The sequence below is a fragment of the Pleurodeles waltl genome, chromosome 5 (assembly GCF_031143425.1).
Source record: "Pleurodeles waltl isolate 20211129_DDA chromosome 5, aPleWal1.hap1.20221129, whole genome shotgun sequence".
Classification (NCBI taxonomy): Eukaryota; Metazoa; Chordata; class Amphibia; order Caudata; family Salamandridae; genus Pleurodeles; species Pleurodeles waltl.
This window is the reverse complement of record NC_090444.1, coordinates 1,432,121,411-1,432,141,566: the sequence shown is the minus strand read 5'-3', so window position 1 is coordinate 1,432,141,566 and position 20,156 is coordinate 1,432,121,411. Positions and strand designations below refer to the sequence as shown.

Sequence of the window (20,156 nt, the reverse complement as noted above, 5' to 3'; positions counted from 1 at the left end):
GAGTTTAAAGGCATGTGCTGTTTTAACCTTTCTGACCACTCTAAATCTATCCAGGCCCATACTGATACACTACATACATTAGTAAAAGGGGTAAAACAGATATGGATCAGAGATGGTGGGAATGGTTGTTTCAGTGGTTACCTGATTTTTGACAATTACGCAAAGTTTTGGGTGGAATTTTTGTGGTATTAGCTCTCATTATATCATTATGTTGAGGTGTACAATGTATTCCTAATCTGCTTGCAATGTTTAGGCCGAAAAAGTTGATTTTAAACCTATAGGCTCCAATAGTCATTGGTCAAACGGCGGAATGTAGTGATATTGGTGTTGACCACTGACTTCATGTCACACCACTTTGCACTCGGCTTAGCTGTCCACCGTCACATTAGTGGTCACCAGTTACAGACTCCATTTTGTATTCAGCTTAGCCTTAGCTTCACTACTACATTAAAGGTGCAAGAAGTTTTCTGTACAAAACATGTTATGCAACGGGTTTTCTATTCTGCGTGTTCTTTTTCTCACCGAAGAGCTAGGACATAATGTGGAGGAGTCAGTCAGTCAGCACGATAAGGATGTACTAGAATAATGTTTATGGTACAGCAGGGAACAGCTTAGGCTTGGGAGAGACACCTTGGGAAACTGGCCAGTTCCAACCTGTTTCTTTCAACCTGGACTTAAAATAGCTAGCATTGTTTAATACTTCTTGCACAGCAGGAGGGTTTTTTCTAGAAAGCCCTTTCCTCGTTTAAGATATATAAGAGACCCAGGTCAACAGTGGGGAATTGAGAGACCTCAATCAGGATTTTAGACGTCGAATGCCTAATATATTTCCCGTGAGCGTAGAGTTCTCGCTTTCTCGTTTGAGCCAAACGGGGTCATCGAACTGCTGGCAGGAGAAAGATGAAGCACCAGACAGGCCCTACGGTTATGCATTTTTATTAATTATTTGCTTTGCATTGTGTATGAATCTATAAACATATCTGTATCCTTCCATGTAAATATTTGATGTTTATAGATTGAAGATTCTTTGTACATGGTCTTACTTTATTGTTGCACATTTTAAAAGTACACTCTTCGATTATACAGGCCTTCCTTCACAAGCCTTGCCGAAAGATATAATAAATGTCTTCTTCAGATTAAGAAGTACATTCCAGAGAATCTTTTTGACTACTTTCAGTGTGTGTATTTTGGTTCAGTCAGCAGTAAAGCAAAACAATTGCCCTGCCTTTCTTTGCCAGGAGACCACCACAAACAGCTGACCATCCACCCAATGTCCTTGGTACTACCAATGTAAAAGCTCTTCACTCTTTAGAGATCCAAATGATTCAGTTTCTACTCCTCTTTCGAAGGGTGAGGTGAGGCAAATAATGTGGCAAAAGTGATGGACTGCGTAGTGTGAAAGGAAATTACATCCTTCGGTATAAAGGGCACTCTATTCTCAACACCAATTTGTCCAGGAAGAAGATGATGTAGGACAGCTGGACTGATATAGCTTGAAGTGCACACATGCAGTGAGCTGAAGTAATCACAATAAGAACAACAGTTTTCAGTTCAGGGTGAGAAGACAGTGGACAGCTGTGCAGTGGGTCAAAAGGGGTATAAATGGGACTCATTCCAGGAATATCCAAAGTCTAACTTCAAGGTATTCATTTGAATTGTATGATGATTAGTGTTATGTTGATATATAATCATACGAACATTAGTCAAGACCCAACACTTCACTCTTTGGTAGAAATTATATTTCACTTCATAGTAATATAAATTTCTGGAGAGATGTGTTCCCCTGGAGGATGTTTGTGACTTTTTGTATGGGTACTTACTGATGGTCTAGGTGCTTTAGACAGAGGACATTGGTTCTAGTGAGACCCTAAAACTGATTAATTAGTCAAAACATCAACATCCTGTTCCCTGGTTACAGAATCACATTGAAGGAACACATGCAATAATGTACAAGTTACTTGCCTTTGGTAACGACATTTCTGGTAGAGACATAGGTGGTCATTACAACCCTGGCGGATGGTGTTAAAGCTGCGTAAATACCGCAAACAGGCCCGGCGGACAAAAAAAGGGAATTATGACCCTGGCGGTAACCGCCAACAAAGACAGCCACTTTAACACACCGCCCGCCACGGCGGTACAGACAAGCAGCACGGCGGTTACCGCCAACAGACAGGCGGGAGACAATGTACCGCCCACACTATTACAACCCGCCAATCCGCCACCTTTTCCGGGGCGGATTCCCCATGGATAAAAACACGGCGGAAACAGCTTTTGCTATGGGAAAACGCTTACCTGAACACATCCCACGAGGAAGGAGGACACCATGGAGCCCGAATTACAAATCCTACCTGCCCTGGTCTTTCTGCTCCTCTACGACCAACAGCTACGTAGGCGCAGAAGACACCCGTGAGTACTGCACCTACGACACGGGGGAGGGGGAGGCAAAAGTTAGGGGGACACCCAACAAACACCCCCTCCCCCACCCTCGCATATTACAACATACACACCAATGCAGTCCCAAAAATCACAATAACAACCCACAATCCCCCCGGAAGAATGAAAACACAAAGCGAATTTCGGGCAAACATTGTAATGTGGCAATATACATGTCATACAAAAATATACAGATATGTATATATATCTCAAAATCACTCTTATTTACACATACAATCCGAGAAGTAGTGCAGATATGTACACAACAATGTCTGTGCACCAACAGTCCAAAAATGCATGGGCGAGGCCCACAAACTATACCTGACCAAAATCGGAGAGAACACTGCCGGGGCATCAGATAGAAACACTACAGGCACCTCAGGGGGAAGGGAAGGGGGGGCACCTCAGCCACATGAATACGAAGCCAGATCCACGACGGGGCTCCATGCCCATTGATGTATCCTGGGGAGTGCAAAGCCACAGTCTCTACAGTGGGTGGGTTGCCCACTGTGCCATCCTGGGGAGTGCAAAACCACAGTCTCTCAAGTCTCTACAGTTGGTGGGTTGCCCACTGTGCCATCCTGGGGAGTGCAAAGCCACAGTCTCTCAAGTCTCTACAGTGGGTGGGTTGCCCACTGTGCCATCCAGGGGAGTGCAAAGCCACAGTCTCTCAAGTAGATGCAGTTCTCTACTGGTACTGGGTGGGACTGGTGCCCAGACTGGATGAGTCTCCCCGTGAAAGTTCATGTCCTGTCACTGTCCCAGCTGCACATGGGAGAAGGATGCCTGATGTGGCGGCCTCTTCATTCCTACACGGTGCATGCCCTGTTCAGCGGTGCTTTGCCATGGCGGTCTTAACCCTGTTCAGCGGTGCTTTGACATGGCGGTTCTGGACTGTTCAGCGGTGCTTTGCCATGGCGGTCTTTGCCCTGTTCAGCGGTTCTTTGACATGTCGGTTCTGGACTGTTCAGCGGTGCTTTGCCATGGCGGTCTTTGCCCTGTTCAGCGGTGCTTTGCCATGGCGGTTCAGGACTGTTCAGCGGTGCTTTGCCATGGCGGTCTTTGCCCTGTTCAGTGGTGCTTTGCCATGGCGGTTCTGGACTGTTCAGCGGTGCTTTGCCATGGTGGCCTTTGCCCTGTTCAGCGGTGCTTTGACATGGCGGTTCAGGACTGTTGAGCGGTGCTTTGCCATGGCGGTCTTTGCCCTGTTCAGCGGTGCTTTGCCATGGCGGTTCAGGACTGTTCAGCGGTGCTTTGCCATGGCGGTCTTTGCCCTGTTCAGCAGTGCTTTGCCATGGCCGTTCTGGACTGTTCAGAGGTGCTTTGACATGCCGGTTCTGATACGGACATTGGTGTGTGGCATGACGTTCTCTACAATGGGCATTGGTGGGTGGCATGACGTTCCATCATTGCCCAGCGGGGCTGTGGCATCCGGGCCCCTCCTGGGCTGTGACTCCGGCGGTGGTCTCCTGACCAGTAACGATACTTGGGCCCTCCTGGGCTGTGACTCCGGCGGTGGTCTCCTGACCACTGACGATACTTGGGCCCTCCTGGGCTGTGACTCCGGCAGTGGTTTCTGGACCAGTGACGATACTTGGGCCCTCCTGGGCTGTGACTCCGGCGGTGGTTTCTGGACCAGTGACGATACTTGGGCCCTCCTGGGCTGTGACTCCGGCGGTGGTTTCTGGACCAGTGACGATACTTGGGCCCTCCTGGGCTGTGACTCCGGCGGTGGTTTCTGGACCAGTGACGATACTTGGACCCTCCTGGGCTGTGACTCCGGCGGTGGTTTCTGGACCAGTGACGATACTTGGGCCCTCCTGGGCTGTGACTCCGGCAGTGGTTTCTGGACCAGTGACAATACTTGGGCCCTCCTGGGCTGTGACTCCGGCGCTGGTTTCTGGACCACTGACAATACTTGGGCCCTCCTGGGCTGTGACTCCGGCGGTGATCTCTGGACCAGTGACGACGGTGCTGGCGGTTGTGTCTGGACCGCCGGAAATCATGACGCACTTCTCCGCCGTGACACTCACAACTGGCTGGGCAGATTTCCTCTGGACCTTCCCCACCTTTGTTGGAGTTACAGCTGACTCACCAATCCCCTTCGAACCCATGTCATTTGTTGTCCCACCAGGAGTCTTAACACGGTCCCGTCGGCCACTCTCCAATTTTAGAGCCTTTACAGGGGGTGGGCTGCCAGTGCCTTGGCTCCGGGTCCTACTGCCTGCCCTGGTGGCCGGTGCACTCCACAAACCTTGAACACGCACCAATGGTATTGGAGGCTTTTGGCTGAGGCGCTACGACAGGACTGATGAATTGGAGGGGGGGGTGGGGGCAAAAAGGTCAATTTGACATAGGGACAGTTTCTGACGGACACTGGGATGGGTAGCTGGAGGGGGTCTGGGAGTGGAGGAAGAGGAGGTGGTTGTAGGAGGTGTCACTTTAGGTGTTTTGGGTGCAGGTGCAGATACTGGAGGCTGTCGTGAGGTGGATGAATGTTGGGTGAGTGATTGCCGGCGTTTGTGTACTTTGGGAGGGGGCGTCATAGACACACTGGGAGAGGACACAGGGGACGTGTAAATGGCAGTGGAGGTGGTGAGTGCAGGTGAGCGGCTTGTGGTGCTGGGTGTCCTGGTGCGAGTCCTAGTGCCTGTAGATGTGGCGCATGCAGGTGTGTGTGTAGACAAGACTGGGAGGGAGGAGGGAGAAGAGGAGGAGGGGGAAGAGGAGGAGGAGGGGGACACAGTGGAGACAGTGGATGTTGCTTTGTCTGTATGTGGGTGAGGCTTGCGTGAGTGCCTATGGTGTGTGTGGTGCCTATGTTTGCTTGAGCTACTTGTGTGTGTTGACTTGTGTGCATGCTGGTCTGTAGGTGTGCTTGGGATGGGCTGGGGTACAGGGGATTGGGTCTGGGTGGAGGAAGTTGGAGGGGGGAGGCAGGACACAGGGACAATGGCTGCCATCAGTGCTGAGGCCAGAGATTGCAGGGTTCGCTGAAGGACAGCCTGACCAGAATGAATGCATTACCATGTTGCAACTCTCGTTCTACACCCTGGATGGCATTCACAATGGTAGACTGCCCAACAGTGAGTGACCTGAGGAGGTCAATGGCCTCCTCACTGAGGGCAGCTGGGGTGACTGGGGCAGGGGCCGAGGTGCCTGGGGCGAAGGTGATGCCCACCCTCCTGGGTGAGCGGGCACGGGGCGAACGCTGAGGGGCTGCTGGGAGGGCGGTGCTCGTAGGGGAGGTGGCAGCAGTAGCTGTAGAAGTGGGGCGCACAGATGGTGCCGCCACCACAGGGGAGCTCCCATCGGTGGACGAGTCCGTGTCGCTGGTTGGTGATCCGGTGGCCGACGTGAAGCTCCCCTCGCCCTCCATCCCACTGGTGCATTCAGAGTCTGTGGTGTGGCCCTCCATGGCCATGTGGGATGCAGCTCCCTCGTGCTCCGGTGCCACTGTACCTCCACCTGATGATGCTGATGTACAAGAGGACAGGGAGAGCAGGAAAAGGGGGGGAGACAGAAGAAAGAGTTTTAGTGCATGGCATTCCGCTACCGTTGGCGGACAAGACAGACGCAGCAGCCCCCTGCATAACGCCGTGCTCCTGCCCTCTGCACATGCAATTTCTAGGATATGGCCTACATGGCAATGGTGGACATCTGCGCACATGGATGCCACAGGGGCAACTATACCTCAACTTGGCACTCTGCTGAGGTGGGGTTGAGTGCCACATGGCCTACATTACGGAGGGGCCTTGCCTACCGAATTCGCCCTGGCCTAGGGACACCCACAGCCCACCTCCCCCACCCAGACACCTCCACTGCACGCAAAGTCCGCAGAATGAGGTTGTACTCACCCCCTTGTGTCTGCTGTGATGTCCTCAAGCGCCCATCCAACTCCGGATAGGCCACCGCCAGGATCCGGAACATCAGGGGGGTCATGGTGCGACGGGCACCCCTCCCACGTTGGGAGGCCATCCCCAGCTGAGCCTCCACCGTCTTCTTGCTGCAGCGGCGAATGTCCTCCCATCTCTTCCGGCAGTGGGTGCCCCGTCTCTGGTGGGCCACCAGGGTCCGGACCTCCTTGGCGATGGCACGCCAAATGTCCCTCTTCTGGTGGGCGCTGACCTACATGACATGCACAAGGGAAGAGGAACAGTCATTACCAACTGCACCGTCAATGTGAGTGGCCCCCTCCCTACTCTGGCCATGTGGCCCATTCATTCACATGCATTAATGTTCTATGTACTCTGCCCCCTTCCCTCTTCCACCCAGCCCTCTCCACCCAGGCCTAGCTGGTCCAGAAACCACCACCGGAGTGCTCCCTGTGTACTAACCTGTTGGTCTGGAGGACCGTAGAGTAGCGTGTACTGGGGGAGGACCCCATCCACAAGTTTCTCCAACTCCTGTGCAGTGAAGGCAGGGGCCCTTTCCCCAGACGCAGCAGCCATTGTCGCTTCCAGACCGAGGTCACAGCAGCACTAGCAGTGTAGGTCCTCTCCTGTCGAAGGACAGGTATCTAGTGATTGAACAGATAGAAAATGGCGGTGACGTCCGCGGCGGTGTGCATCATCACCACCGGCGCACCTGTTCATTGGCTCCTGGGACCCATAGGGTCCAATGATAACCAATGCAGCATTGCGCCGCGGTCTACGACCGCCTATCCGCGAAGGTGTGCAACGCCAGCGCAGTTACCCCACAATCCCATTGTCCCAGTTTAGAGGTCAGGAAGCCGCCATTTCAGGGGCCCATATGGCTTCATTTACTACTGCGTCACACATAGCTAGGCCTACACTCAACACACATACAGGAAGGGTCTTGTGTCTGGTGTAGTCTTGTGTGTAACTGTGGGTACATACCTTGAGGAATAGTGACTGGTTCTTCGCTGTTGTCCTTCGTAGGCACCGTCCGCTGGGACATATGAGAAGATGGCGGAATCCTCCGGTGTACCGACCGCTGGTGGACCTGTTGACAATTGAAGAAAGACATGTCATCGTCACCTACAGGTTCGACCGTGCTACTAGCCAGGAACTATGTACCCAGCTGGAGCCAGACCTGATGTCACCGATCCGCCATCCGACTGGAATCCCCTCTGATGTGCAGGTGCTGTCAGTGCTCCATTTCCTAGCAAGTGGGTCATTTCAGACAACAGTGGCCATGGCATCAGGGATGTCCCAGCCTATGTTTTCCAACGTCTTGTCCAGAGTGTTGTCTGCCCTGCTGAAACACGTAAGGAGATACATCATATTCCCTCAGGTGGAGGATCTACCTACAGTGAAAGGTGACTTCTATGCCCTTGGACATATCCCCAACGTCATAGGTACCATTGATGGGACCCATGTAGCTCTGGTCCCCCCCCCCCCCTGCCCCCTCCGCAGGAGTGAACAGGTGTACAGGAACAGGAAGAGTTATCATTTCATGAATGTCCAGATGATCTGTTTGGCAGACCAGTACATCTTGCAGGTAAATGCTATGTTCCCTGGCTCTGTGCATGACGCCTACATCCGGAATAGCAGCATCCCTGATATGATGCGTCAACTCCAGAGGCACCGTGTATGGCTATTGGGGGACTCTGGTTACCCCAACCTTTCCTGGCTATTGACCCCAGTGAGGAATCCCAGGGCAGAGGAACGGTACAATGATGCCCGTGGGCGGACTAGGAGGGTTATCGAACGCACCTTCGGCCTCCTTAAGGCCAGGTTCAGGTGCCTCCATATGACAGGTGGATCCCTATTCTACTCACCGAAGAAGGTGTGCGACATCATCGTCGCCTGCTCCATGCTCCATAATTTGGCATTGCGAAGCCAGGTGCCTTTTCTGCAGGAGGATGATCCAGATGACGGTGTTGTAGCAGTTGTAGCAGCTGAGGAGCCTGTGGACAGTGATGAGGATGAAGCTGAGGAAGAAGAAAACGACAACAGGGAGTCAGTCATACAGCAATATTTCCAGTGACACACAGGTGAGAACATTTTTCTGATTTGACATTACATTAACTTTCACACGTCTACCTCTATCCTGTACCTACATTACACTCACTATTTGTTAATTGAGTTGCACCCTTCCATTTCAGTTTCACAAGTGTGGTAACCTACGTGTCAACTGCTTGCATCCTTCAAGGGCTTGTGATGTGTGACATAGGTATGTTAGCCTTACAATGGGTAACCCATTATGACACTGTGATTGATAATACAAAGTACCAAATCATAGACTGACTCCAGATTTTTGGGTGTTTCAAGGGTGTTTATTTAAGTTCTCATAAAATGATGGGGGGTTGTAAAATGGTGATGGGTGATGGTCGAGGAATGTCCATGGCAGAGTACAGTCTATTAGACTCACAGGTGCACTGGCCATCTGGGCTTTGGAAGTGGAGCTGGGGCAGTTCGAATATGGACAGGGTAACAAAGTGGGACAGTGGGGGGACAATCAGGGTGGTCTTATTTCCTGGCGGGGGTCTTGCCATCTTGCTCTGTCCTGTTCCTGGATCTCAGGGACCGCTTGCGTGGTGGTTGTCCGTCTGCAGGGGGTGGGGTGCTGGTCCTGTGGCGGTGCCTCCTGTCCACTAGCGCCGGCGGAGGTGGTGGGCAGTTCATCGTCCTGGCTAGTGTCAGGGGCCCCTTAGAGTGCCACGGTGTCCCTCAAGGTCTCTTGAATGTCCGTCAGCACCCCTACGATGGTGCCCAGGGCGGAGCTGCTGGTCCTGAGCTCCTCCCTGAACCCCAAATACTGCTCCTCTTGCAGACGCAGGGTCTCCTGCAACTTGTCCAGGACCGTCGCCATCGTCTCCTGGGAGTGGTGGTAGGCTCCCATGATGGAGGAGAGGGCCTCGTGGAGAGTTAGTTCCCTTGGCCTGTCCTCCCTCTGTTGCACAGCAGCCCTCCCAGTTTCCCGGTGTTACTGTGCCTCCGTCCCCTGGACCGTGTGCCCACTACCACTGCCCCCAGGTCCCTGTTGTTGGGGTGGTGGGTTAGCCTGGGTGCCCTGTAGTGGTGGACACACCGCTGATAGACCTGTCCTGGATTGGGAGGTTTGGGCCCGCAGGGTGGGTGCTGTGCTGGTGTTACCAGAGGGTGGAAGGTCAGTGTTGGGCTGTGGCTGGGCAAGGGGAACCGACTGTTCTGAGGCCCACGATGGTCCGGGCTGGTCATCAAGATCCAGTGGGGCAGAGCTGCTGTCATCACTGTGGGCCTCTTCTAGGGGTGGAGTGGTGTTGTCTGGGCCCTCTGGTGTGGTGACGGACCTTCGGCTTCCTGCAGGGGTATAAGTACATGATTATTGCATGTGTGTGTTTCATGGTGTACAATGGGTGGGTGTGCCTTAACCCCAGTGCAGGCATTCCTGTGTGGGGGCTTGTGTGATGATGGTTGGTGGGGTGTTCTGGGTATGTGCAGTAAGCATGCTTTAGTGAGGGGTGACCATGCTTAGTTGTGTCATGCAGGGCTTGGTGTTGGGATGGGTGGTTTGTGTTATGGGTAGATTAGTGAGGATTTGGGGTGATAGGGGAGGGTGTGAGGGTGGGGGTGTGTGATAGCATGCAGGTAGGGTGGGGGATGTGATAGTTAAGATTTGACTTACCAGTGTCCCATCCTCCACCGACTCCTCCGAGGCCCTCAGGATGCAAGATGGTCAAGACTTGCTCCTCCCATGTTGTTAGTTGTGGGGGAGGAGGTGGGGGTCCGCCGCCAGTCCGCTGCACCGCGATGTTGTGCCTGGAGACCGTGGAACGCATTCCCCCGTAGGTCGTTCCACCTCTTCCTGATGTCCTCCCTATTTCTTGGGTGCTGTCCCACGGCGTTCACCCTGTCCACTATTCTCCGCCATAACTCCATCTTCCTGGCTATTGATGTGTGCTGTACCTGTGAGCCAAATAGCTGTGGCTCTACCCGGACGATTTCCTCCACCATGACCCTGAGCTCCTCCTCGAAGAAGCAGAGGTGTCTTTGGCGTGACATGGGGTGGTGTGTGTGAGTGTGGGGTGGTGTATGTGGTGATGAGTGTGGTGAGCGTAGTGGTATGTGGTGTTTTGTGCGTGGATGTTGTGTGGGTGATGGTGTTGTGTGCCTCTGTGTGATATGGTTGTCAATAGCTGTGCTCTCTCTCTCTCGCCTTCTCTCAGAATTTCTGGTTGTAGGGGTTTGTGGGTGATGTGGGTGTGTATTTTATATAGTGTTGGGTGTGTGGGAGTGGTGTGTGTATGTGTATCAGGTGTGTGTATTTGTAATTGTCCAATGTGGCGGTGTTTTGGAGCTGTGTGTGTATTTTGAGCGCAGCGGTGTGTACCGCCAATGGAATACCGCGGTTGAATGACCGCTGCGTGGATTCGTGGGTCGTAATAGCATGGGCGTGTTTCTGTTGGCGTGGAGGTGGAGGATTTGTTTCCTCATGTTTATCGCTGACCTTTGGTGTGGTGGTGTTGTGTGGGTGTCTGAATTTCGGCGGATTCCGTGCTGTGTGTCATAATTGCTGTGGCGGTCTACCGCGGCTGCGGCGGTGTATTGGCGGTCTTCTGCACGGCGGTAAGCGCCTTATACCGCCAATGTTGTAATGACCCCCATATTCTAGAATTTTCTTCGAGCAATACCCCTGCACATCATTAGGTGGCATTGGTCGACTCCGCGAGCGTCGTTGGCGTCGTAGTCCCTGTGATGATGTCGGAAGTTGTACATAGACGCTGTGATCCGGAGAGAGCTACTCTAGTCATTTTCTTGATTGCTTCGACCTTTTTGTCAAATGTTTGGTGAAGTTTTGGTACATTGAGATGTCCCTAAAGACCGGCTTTAAACCTTGCAAGGACTGTCATCGCATGATGTCGGTGACGGATCCACATCGAGTCTGATTGTGCTTGGAGTGCGACCATGACCCAAAGTCATGCTCAGAGTGCTAAATCGCTCCTGGTCTCGCTCAAGAGGAAGGTCTTTGACTTCACCTCATCGCTCGGCTGATGTGATGCAGGATGAGTGTTGATGCTCTAGGCCTCTGCCCTCACAGCCTGCTTTTGGTTCTGCCCGGCGCTTCAGAGTTTCCGGGAGCCAGAGGGACCCCTGCCCAATTGAAGGAATTCTATGAGGCCATGCGCCTCATTTTTGGGCAGTCTGACCCCGCTACAGTGCCTTTGGGCCCACGGGGTTCAGGTGGAGGGCCTTCGGGTTCCGCAACAGCAGCTCCGGCCACCAAAGTCCTCTCTGGATCGGCTCCCGGATCTGTACTGATGCCGGTCGTACCATTGACACCTTCCCCTGTCCCGGTTCCTGATAAAGGGGCTACTCTCTCCCCTTCGAGACTGCGCCACCAGCCATGCCTCCAACATTTAGCTCAATACAAGAGGATCATTTAGCACTTCTCCTCCAGGAAGTCGCGGCTCTCTTGGCCAAGGGAGCCATAGAGAGGGTCCCTGTGTCAGAAGTAGATTGTGGTTGTTATTCCCACTACTTTCTGGTGCCCAAAAAAGACAAGGGCTTAAGTCCTATCCTAACCCTTCGGGCCTCAATCTCTTCCTCAAGAAAGAGAAATTCAAAACGCTCACCCTGGCTCAAGTCCTGTCTGCCTTGGACCCAGGAGACAGGATGGTAGCGCTAGACTTGCAGGACGCTTCATTTCCATATTCCCATCCCATTATATTATATCCGATAGAAAGGTCTCTATCAGATATAATCCTCCAACACGAACTGTGTTTCAAACTGTTGATGACCAGAGATATGCAAATTGTATTTTGTATCACGTTTGTATATATTCACTTACACTACACTAGCACTGTATTGTCTGCACTCTTCTACTGTACAATTTGCACATTGGATGTATTTATTTTATATGAAGAGCACTTGAGGGCAAAGTCGGCCTTATAGCCAAAAAGCGAGACCTGTCAAAACCCATCCGTGAGCGCAGCTTGAACGTTGTCCAAAAAAGACTGTGGATCTTATTCAAGCGTGGTGTCAGAACAACAAAGTAGTGCTGACCGTTCTCCCTAAACAGTCAGTCATATCCAGACCTGATCATATAACATACTTGGCTGAAGCTTGGTCATTTTGAATGGTCTGTGCCAAGCTGCAGCAGAATTGTCCTGGGACTAGCAAGATCTCATTAACAATGTCTCATAGCTCATGGGAGTACAGACCCAGCAAATGGCTAGCACTGACTGACCTAAGAGAGAGACTTGCTAAAGAAAAGATTATTCTCTTCCCAAAAGCCTCATTTGTCTTTGACTCTCTGTCGTGGACACAGGAAAAGAACTGAGGTTAACCCTGGAAACAGATGCCCATATCACCAGGCTCTCAGGAGTAGATTGCTGCATCAGGAAGGCGGAGTAACCTGAAATGGTCTGTGAGGTTGCGCCAGCTGTCTGCACACAGGTGAGCAGGAGCAGAGTTTAGCCAAAGTGCCCTTGAGGGTTTCGGTCAGAGTGTCATTGAATGGGCGCAAGGAATGGATGAGGTCTGTCTGGGCTATAAAACCTTTGAGGATGGTGATTTTCACTTCAACAGAAGGTAACTGTTAATCTATAATCTCAGATTCTTATCTAATGACAAATGTGAATAAGGCCGGCTCTTCCATGGAAAGGCCATGGGAAGACCCCAGCTCGGGTCAAGGGGAAGTGTCCAGCCCACTGCCCTCTTCTAGATCCATTTAAAAATTATCATATTGAGGGGATAATGTAGTGCATGGTTTTGCACTGAAGTTGGGAGCAGACCCCAAAGCAGGTTCATGAGGCCCAGCCGGTGGACTTGCAAGTGGTAACATGACTGAGTGGCCCAAAGGCACCCCAGAGCCCTGAGGGAGCCAGTACTGTGCCAAAGATTCAAAGAATGACTCCTTAAATGCCTCAATCTGTTGTGGCAACACCAACTGCCCTGTGAATTCAGGGTGCATTGGGATTACTTGTAGAACTGGATCTTCTGAAGAGGACCAGAAGCAAGATAAGGGGCTCTTTGACATCTTTGGATCCCGTTGATGACCTGTTGTGGTAATGACCCAAACAGCAGTAATGGGACAAAGTCCTCGACTTTGAGCAGGAGAAGCCCTTATACAACTTCCTGCAGTGTTAGGTGATGTACAGCGTGGCTTTGTATTCCTGATCACTTTCAAGTGCCTCAGGGCACAGTTCTTCCATGACAAAAGGATCTGTCACACACATCTGTTTGAGTCACTTCTGATGAGACTTATACCATGTTCCGTCTTAAAACAACATGTTTATTTAATTCACACTTGAGCCAAAAGCTGGGTGCCCCCACAATTCCCCTCCTGAGGCCAGTGCCCCCCTCTCGGTCAGTGGTCTAGGGCACTGGTCACTCCACTATATAACACAGCATTCCCTATATATAGTGGAGTGACCAGTGCCCTAGACCACTGACCGAGAGGGGGGCACTGGCCTCAGGAGGGGAATTGTAGGGGCATCCAGCTTTCGGGCAGCAATAAAAATGACAAGGTAACTTTTGTGATTAATGTTCCTGCTAGAGAGAAAGATCTGAGTTTTATCTAGTGGCAGATTTGACTCACCATAAAGTAGCTCAGAGGGTTAATATGCCTGCGGCAAATAATAGATTTGAATTTTATGTAGATAGCCGAGTGGATTAGTAAAGTTAGCCTTTACTAGCTCTTTGAAGTAAATTAAATGTATAGAGACATTAAGAGCACACTTTTACTGGGTGGGAGTCAGGGAATCGGAGGTCATTGGGAGCGTCCAAAAAGAAAAAGATTGTTGCAATTAGCGCCACCAGCGCTAAAGCCAGCTCTGTATGTATGGCATATATATATATATATATATATATATATATATATATATATATATCTATATATATATATATATATAGATATATATATATATATATATATATATACATACATACACACATATTGGTGTGTAACACAGCATTCCCTTAGATTACAATATGAGAATAATATAAACAACCCCAAAATTATGGTTTTTTTGGATTTGAAGAGTCAAAGTTGATTTTCAAATGATTTCACAAAAAATACTTACTGTAATAGCCATACAATACTGTGTTCTCAATCTGAATTCTTGTAAGATTGTTTTCAGCCCAGTCCTAATAGAAACATGAAAATTTAATTTAGAGACTAAATTTAATGTAATATCATTAAAAAGGATCAATTTGATTATTTATTGCACGTACAAAACGAAAAAGGGAAAGCTATTTACCTGTAAAATCAGATTTCCTAGAATGGCTATTTTCATCAAGTTCATAAACACAAACTATGTCAGGACGGGGTGAGGAATATGCTTTTATCTTTTACTTCGCTTTACATAGTGAATTCATAGCAACTATTTAAGCACCACTTTAATACAAAAAACGAAAGTTTCCAAAATCCTTTGTGTTCTCAGAAGAGAAAAAGTCAGCAACCAAACAAAACCCAGGCAGTCCATATATAGTCCACCTTTACTGCTTACGCTGCGCCTCTTATCGTCGCTTCTCAGCAGCCACAGATAAGTGTTGCTCCCTTACACTGACAGGGTTTGGGTTTGGGCTATTATATTTCCTTCTTTTGCGGTTATTTTGGGTATGTATAGCCTTGCTGATGGTTTGATATTGCCTCTGGTTTCTTTGGCAAGGTTGGGCAGAATGGGAGTGCTCCGAAACTCCTTGCGTGGCAGTTTGTGGTGTCTGGAGGCGGCTGGAGACCATATGCGCGTTGCGGCGCTCCAACCACCAGATGGAGCTGTGGTGCTTGCTCAGAGCAGCCCCCTCAGCTCGACTGTACACGTCTTCAGAGTTCCTTTTGACAGGAGACGTGAGCCGTGACATCCTTGTGCCCAAACAACCCACCCACCCCTTCAAGCCTGTAGACTTCACGGTCCAGTATTATGGGGTCTGTATGGGCATGGGCAACTGTCTCACGTGAGGGTCATTAATTAATACCCTCAAGGGCTATTTTGCAACTAGTATACTTTCCTATACCCCGTGGGGTCTGTATGCTCATTGTAAGCCTCTATGGTCTTTACTTGACAGGCTATTAATTTCTAGTGCCTTCAAAGCCCACTGCTTCAATAATGCCCTGTGTGGTCATACCTGGTTAACAGCCGTACTTGCACTCTGAGGGACACTGTCCCAGGCTCTACCCAGTGTACTAGTTGGTGCTGTGTCCGTGGAGCCAGAAAACCCTTTGATTGGAGGCCTTCGGTCTCTTCAAAACCTCACTGGAACCCCAGTACCACATTTAAAAAGCTCCACTGTTGCCATATAAGTAGCCATGCCGTCATCAGATAATATGTATGTGGAAAAGGAGGTGCTGTACTTCCTTCCTTGGGATGACTACTTTTGTGAGGTTGTTGACAGCTTTATTCATAGGGTGGCTGCGGAGGCTATTGCCCCCATGGAACACACCTCCATAACAAAGTTCTTGATGGTTATGCGAGAGCCTCTCACCCATAGACTACCCCTGAACAGGTGCTGTCTCGTTCAAAACGTAAACTTCCTGGGGTGGAGCAGGACGCCTTTGGACGCCTCAAATGAGCCTTCCTGGCCCTAACCCAAAACCCACCCCCTCTTCTCACTCCCCCCGGGACCTATGGCTCCTCTGGTGAGTCCCTGGATGGCTCACAGCCTATTTCGCCAGACTTGGGGAATGGTGATGGTTCCCGTGGGAATTCAGATGAGGAGGCAGGCCCTTTGAACCTTGCCACCTTTCTGCACCCACCGACTCCTCAGAGCACGCTCCCTTTGACATGATGTTTGACACGCTGGACCAGGACAACATCATCCACCCCCTGTTCAACAGAATGGGCTCCAGTTAGTAAAGTGACAAAGTATGTTGCTAATCACCTCCGAAAACCCTTGGAGAAAGAGGCACACAGCACTTGCAAGCTGAATGACACAGACCTACTCTGGGTGGGAAAGTAACCCTTACCAAGATGGAAAATAATCTGGCCAAGGTCATCAAGGACCCCAAGAAAGGGATAGACCGTTCCTGATAGGCATGCAGAACAAGCTCCTGGACGCGGTGGGTCCGATGACTAACATATCGAACATGGCTAAGTAGGCCAAGGTTTCCTGCTTCCTAAGCTCACCAGAGGGTCATTTTCTCAGGCAACGCTGATTGCGCCCTCTCTACTGAGATGTGTTGCTCAATACTAATTTTGGTGGTCCCTAAGTTAGGTGCCCTGACGGCATCGGAGGAAAGGAATTGTAGCCCAAAGGAGGACTCTTCAGAGACCCTTTCATCAAAGAACTAGGGAAGTTTGTGGCTACCTTCTTGTAGCTGGACAAGGGGCAAACGTCAATCAAGCACATATTTAACCTACGTGTTTTCCAAGGAGTCAGTCATGGCGGGGCCACTCGGCTGGCCACTTCTCCGCACAACTCCCCACCATAGGGCGTTACCACAGGAGAGGTGCTTTCAAGGGCTATACCTCCAACTCCTCCACCAACAGTGAGTGATTGTCTTTCTTTCCAACTAAAAGTGAGGGTCTGCTGCTGCTTTTTCCTTCACATGTGGGAGTCCATCACCACGGACACATGGGTTCTTCACTGAGCTCTATGGTTCACCATGACAAGTGGCACACCTGCAACCAATCTGTTTTTCCCTAGCACAGTGTGATCTCACAGACTAAGAGGTCGAAGCCCTTCTTGAAAAAGAGGCAATCTGTCCTATGCTTCATCCCAACAGCTTTATAAGCAACATCTTCCGAGTCGTAAAGGGCGATGAGGTCTCACTGATCCATAATAAACCTTTGAGAATTCCACGAGTGGCTGGTGTACTGTCACTTCAAGATGGAAGCGATCCGTCTTTTGCAGGATGCTCTCCAGTCATTTAACTGGATTAGACCTGAAGGATGCCTTTCTTACTCTCCCAATCATTCTGCCACACAGGCGCTTCCTTCAGTTCCTCTGGAGGGCTGAAATATTCGAGTTCTTAACACCCCCTTTCGGACTGTCTTCAGCACTTTACTGCTTTACGAAGATCCTCTAACTGGTGGTGAAAATAATCAATCAATCAGGGGGTTCTTGAAGAGCGCTGGCTTGTCGCACTGGGGGGTCTCTAGGCACTGTGGTGGTGCTGCGAGTCTGGCCCCGGGGGGGAGATGGCGGTTGAAAAGCCAGGTCTTGAGCCGTTTTCTGAAGTCCTTTAGCAAGGGGGATGTGCATAGGTGAAGGGGGAGGTCGTTCCATGACTTGGAGGTGAGGTAGGAGAAGGATCGCCCTCAGAGTCGTTCATGGTGGATGCGGGAAACGTGGGCCAGGATGAGGGGGGTTGATCAGAGTTCTCTATTAGGTTGGTGGAAGGTGAGGCAGTTGTTGTATAAGCATGTGGCAAAGGAATCTATGATTGTATGACCCCATGCCATAGAGACGGGGTCAAGGACTTCCTCAGGAATTTCCAACTTGTGTAGACAGTCAAGGAATCTGCTCAGGCTGTCTACTCTGGTTCTGTCAATCACCACAATGTAGAAGATTAATGGAACATGTATTTCTGTAAAACATACTCCAATATGTCTATGGTCAGTTAGCACAAATGCCAGGTTCTGCGATTCCTTACTTCCTTGTTAGAAGAGGGCTGTGGAATTATCTGTTTAGATCACTTCAACGCTGGATAACACCACTGGCAAGGAGGGTTTCAAATGGTATAAGGACTACCTTTAGCTTCAACACATTCATGAGAAGATATTAATATGACCTGACCCACACTAAATGTTCTCTGGTAAGTTAATGCAGGCTGTGATTTGTGAATAAGGGATTTCTCACCATGCAGACTGTGATTTGTGAATAAGGGGTTTCTCAAAAACAGTTTGGGAGTGTGGGTCCACCTTTGCAAAGCTGGGTACAGGGTACAAGGTTGGGAAAGGCTTGGGCTGTTCCTCATGATCTGCCTGTTGGAATGATAGGGAATGCCTGTGATGACTGGCATGGAGAACATACCCTCTATGTAAGATTCCTGAAATGGCAAAAGCCTCTAGAACCACCAGACAATCATATTTACAACGCTGTCTGCATGGCAGATGGCCATTGCCCTCTTTGGTGGACGTAAGGTCGTCACCAGTTTGAAATTCCGATTGGTCTCTTGGAAGTCACCAAGGAAAACTGGGCGTACTTTACTGAGAACCCTAGATTTTTCAGATTCCTTTTGGTTATGGCAGGGCTACTACCACAGGAAGGCACCCACAAACACAGGGCCTTAGAAGGCCAGAGCATGGCACGGAGACCAAATGACAATGTCCTGTAGTGGTAGTTGCAGACGTGAAGAACATGTCCATAAGAGTCATGTACTTCCACTGAAAAAAATGATTGCATTGAATAGTGTCCAGGAGATGAGCCTAAGTTGTTTCTTGAACTTCTGCAGAGGAGCAAACTGATTGCAGGGCTCCAATATCAGGCAGAGTCATACACCCATCCATCCTTTTTCATTACATAACTAGCAGGCACCTTGCAAACAACTAGTACTTGCTCCTGTTATTGACATGCACCTCAATGATCCACATCGCATCTCAAGAACAGTGTTGTGAGCTGATAATTTATTACCAAAGGTAAGTAACCTGTTCATCTGATATAGACTTCTACTTGCAGATTCCTTATCTTAGAATAGATATCCAAGCAATACCTTCCTCAGAGGTGGGCTGCGAACCAAGATCAAACTAAAAAGCCCTGCAGGACCGAAAAGCCAAAGTAGCTGCCTCTATGGACCTGACTATCCAGGCAGTAGTGCTTTGTAAACACGTGCAGGAATGCCCATGTTGCTGACTAGCAGATGTCCAAGACTGGAACTCTGCATGCAATGCAGTGGTTGCAGCTGTTGCTCTGGTGGAATGAGCACGCAAACCCTAAAGGGGGTTCCCTTTTTGCCAAAGCGCAGTACATCTTGATGTAGAAAACAACCCATCGAGAGATGGTCCATTTCTGCATCGCCCGTCCTGTCTTCACACCCACATAACCAACAAAGTTGATCGTCCACCTGGAAGATTTTGAAATGTTTGAAGTAGAACGGCAACACTTTTTTTGGATTCAGGCGGTGGAGTCTCTCCTCTTCATGAGAAGGATGCGGAGTGTATAAAAAGTAGGCACGGTGATAGACTGGCCTACATGAGAGGGCGTTACCACTTTAGGGAGGAAAGAGGCTCTAGTGCAAAGCACCACTTTGTCAGGATGGACAGAGAGAAATGGTGACTTCGAAGAAAGAGCTTGGAGCTCACTCACTCTGCGAACAAAGGTGATGACAATAAGAAAGGCTGTCTTTAAAGAGAGAAGCTGCAAGGGACAATTATGTACTGGCTCAAAACACACCCAAATAAATACCAGATTTATATCCCACTGTGGCATTATGAATGGAGTAGGTGGGAACATGTGAGTGAGTCTTAAGAAACATCCCAACGATGAGAGATTTTAACAAGGATGGTTGATCTTGCAGTCTGAGAAAGGCAGACAGGTAGCCTTTCAGGGTACCCAAAGCAGAGCCGTGCTGGGCAAGAGAAAGGATGAACAGTAAAACCTCAGACAGAGGTGAAAACTCCTTGTGCCCAGTCCGGAGCCACAATAACGACTTTTGCCTGGTTATTCTTGATCTTCTTCAGAGCTCTGGGTAGAAGTGGCACTGGCAGAAATCCAGAGTTTCACTCGAGACAAAAAGCGTTGTTGTGCGAGGGCCGCCTTGGAAACACCAATGCGCAAAACAGCTGACATTGCGCATTGTCTCCAGAGGCGAAGAGATCTAACCAATGCTCTTCCCACTGCTAAAAGAGACCATGCACTACCCTCCGGATGGAAACGCAATTTGTGATTGACCAC

The 20,156-nt window shown here is 50.0% G+C and overlaps 1 protein-coding gene across 1 annotated transcript in view; it reads right to left on the bottom strand.

The window, feature by feature from the left end:
• Positions 1-20,156, bottom strand: part of LMBRD1 (LMBR1 domain containing 1) — a 360,506-nt gene that overhangs the window by 301,156 nt on the left and 39,194 nt on the right. Inside the window, exon 3 of the mRNA XM_069235723.1 lies at positions 14,405-14,468. Coding sequence (XP_069091824.1) covers positions 14,405-14,468 — 64 coding nt within the window. The remainder of the gene's footprint in view (positions 1-14,404; positions 14,469-20,156) is intronic.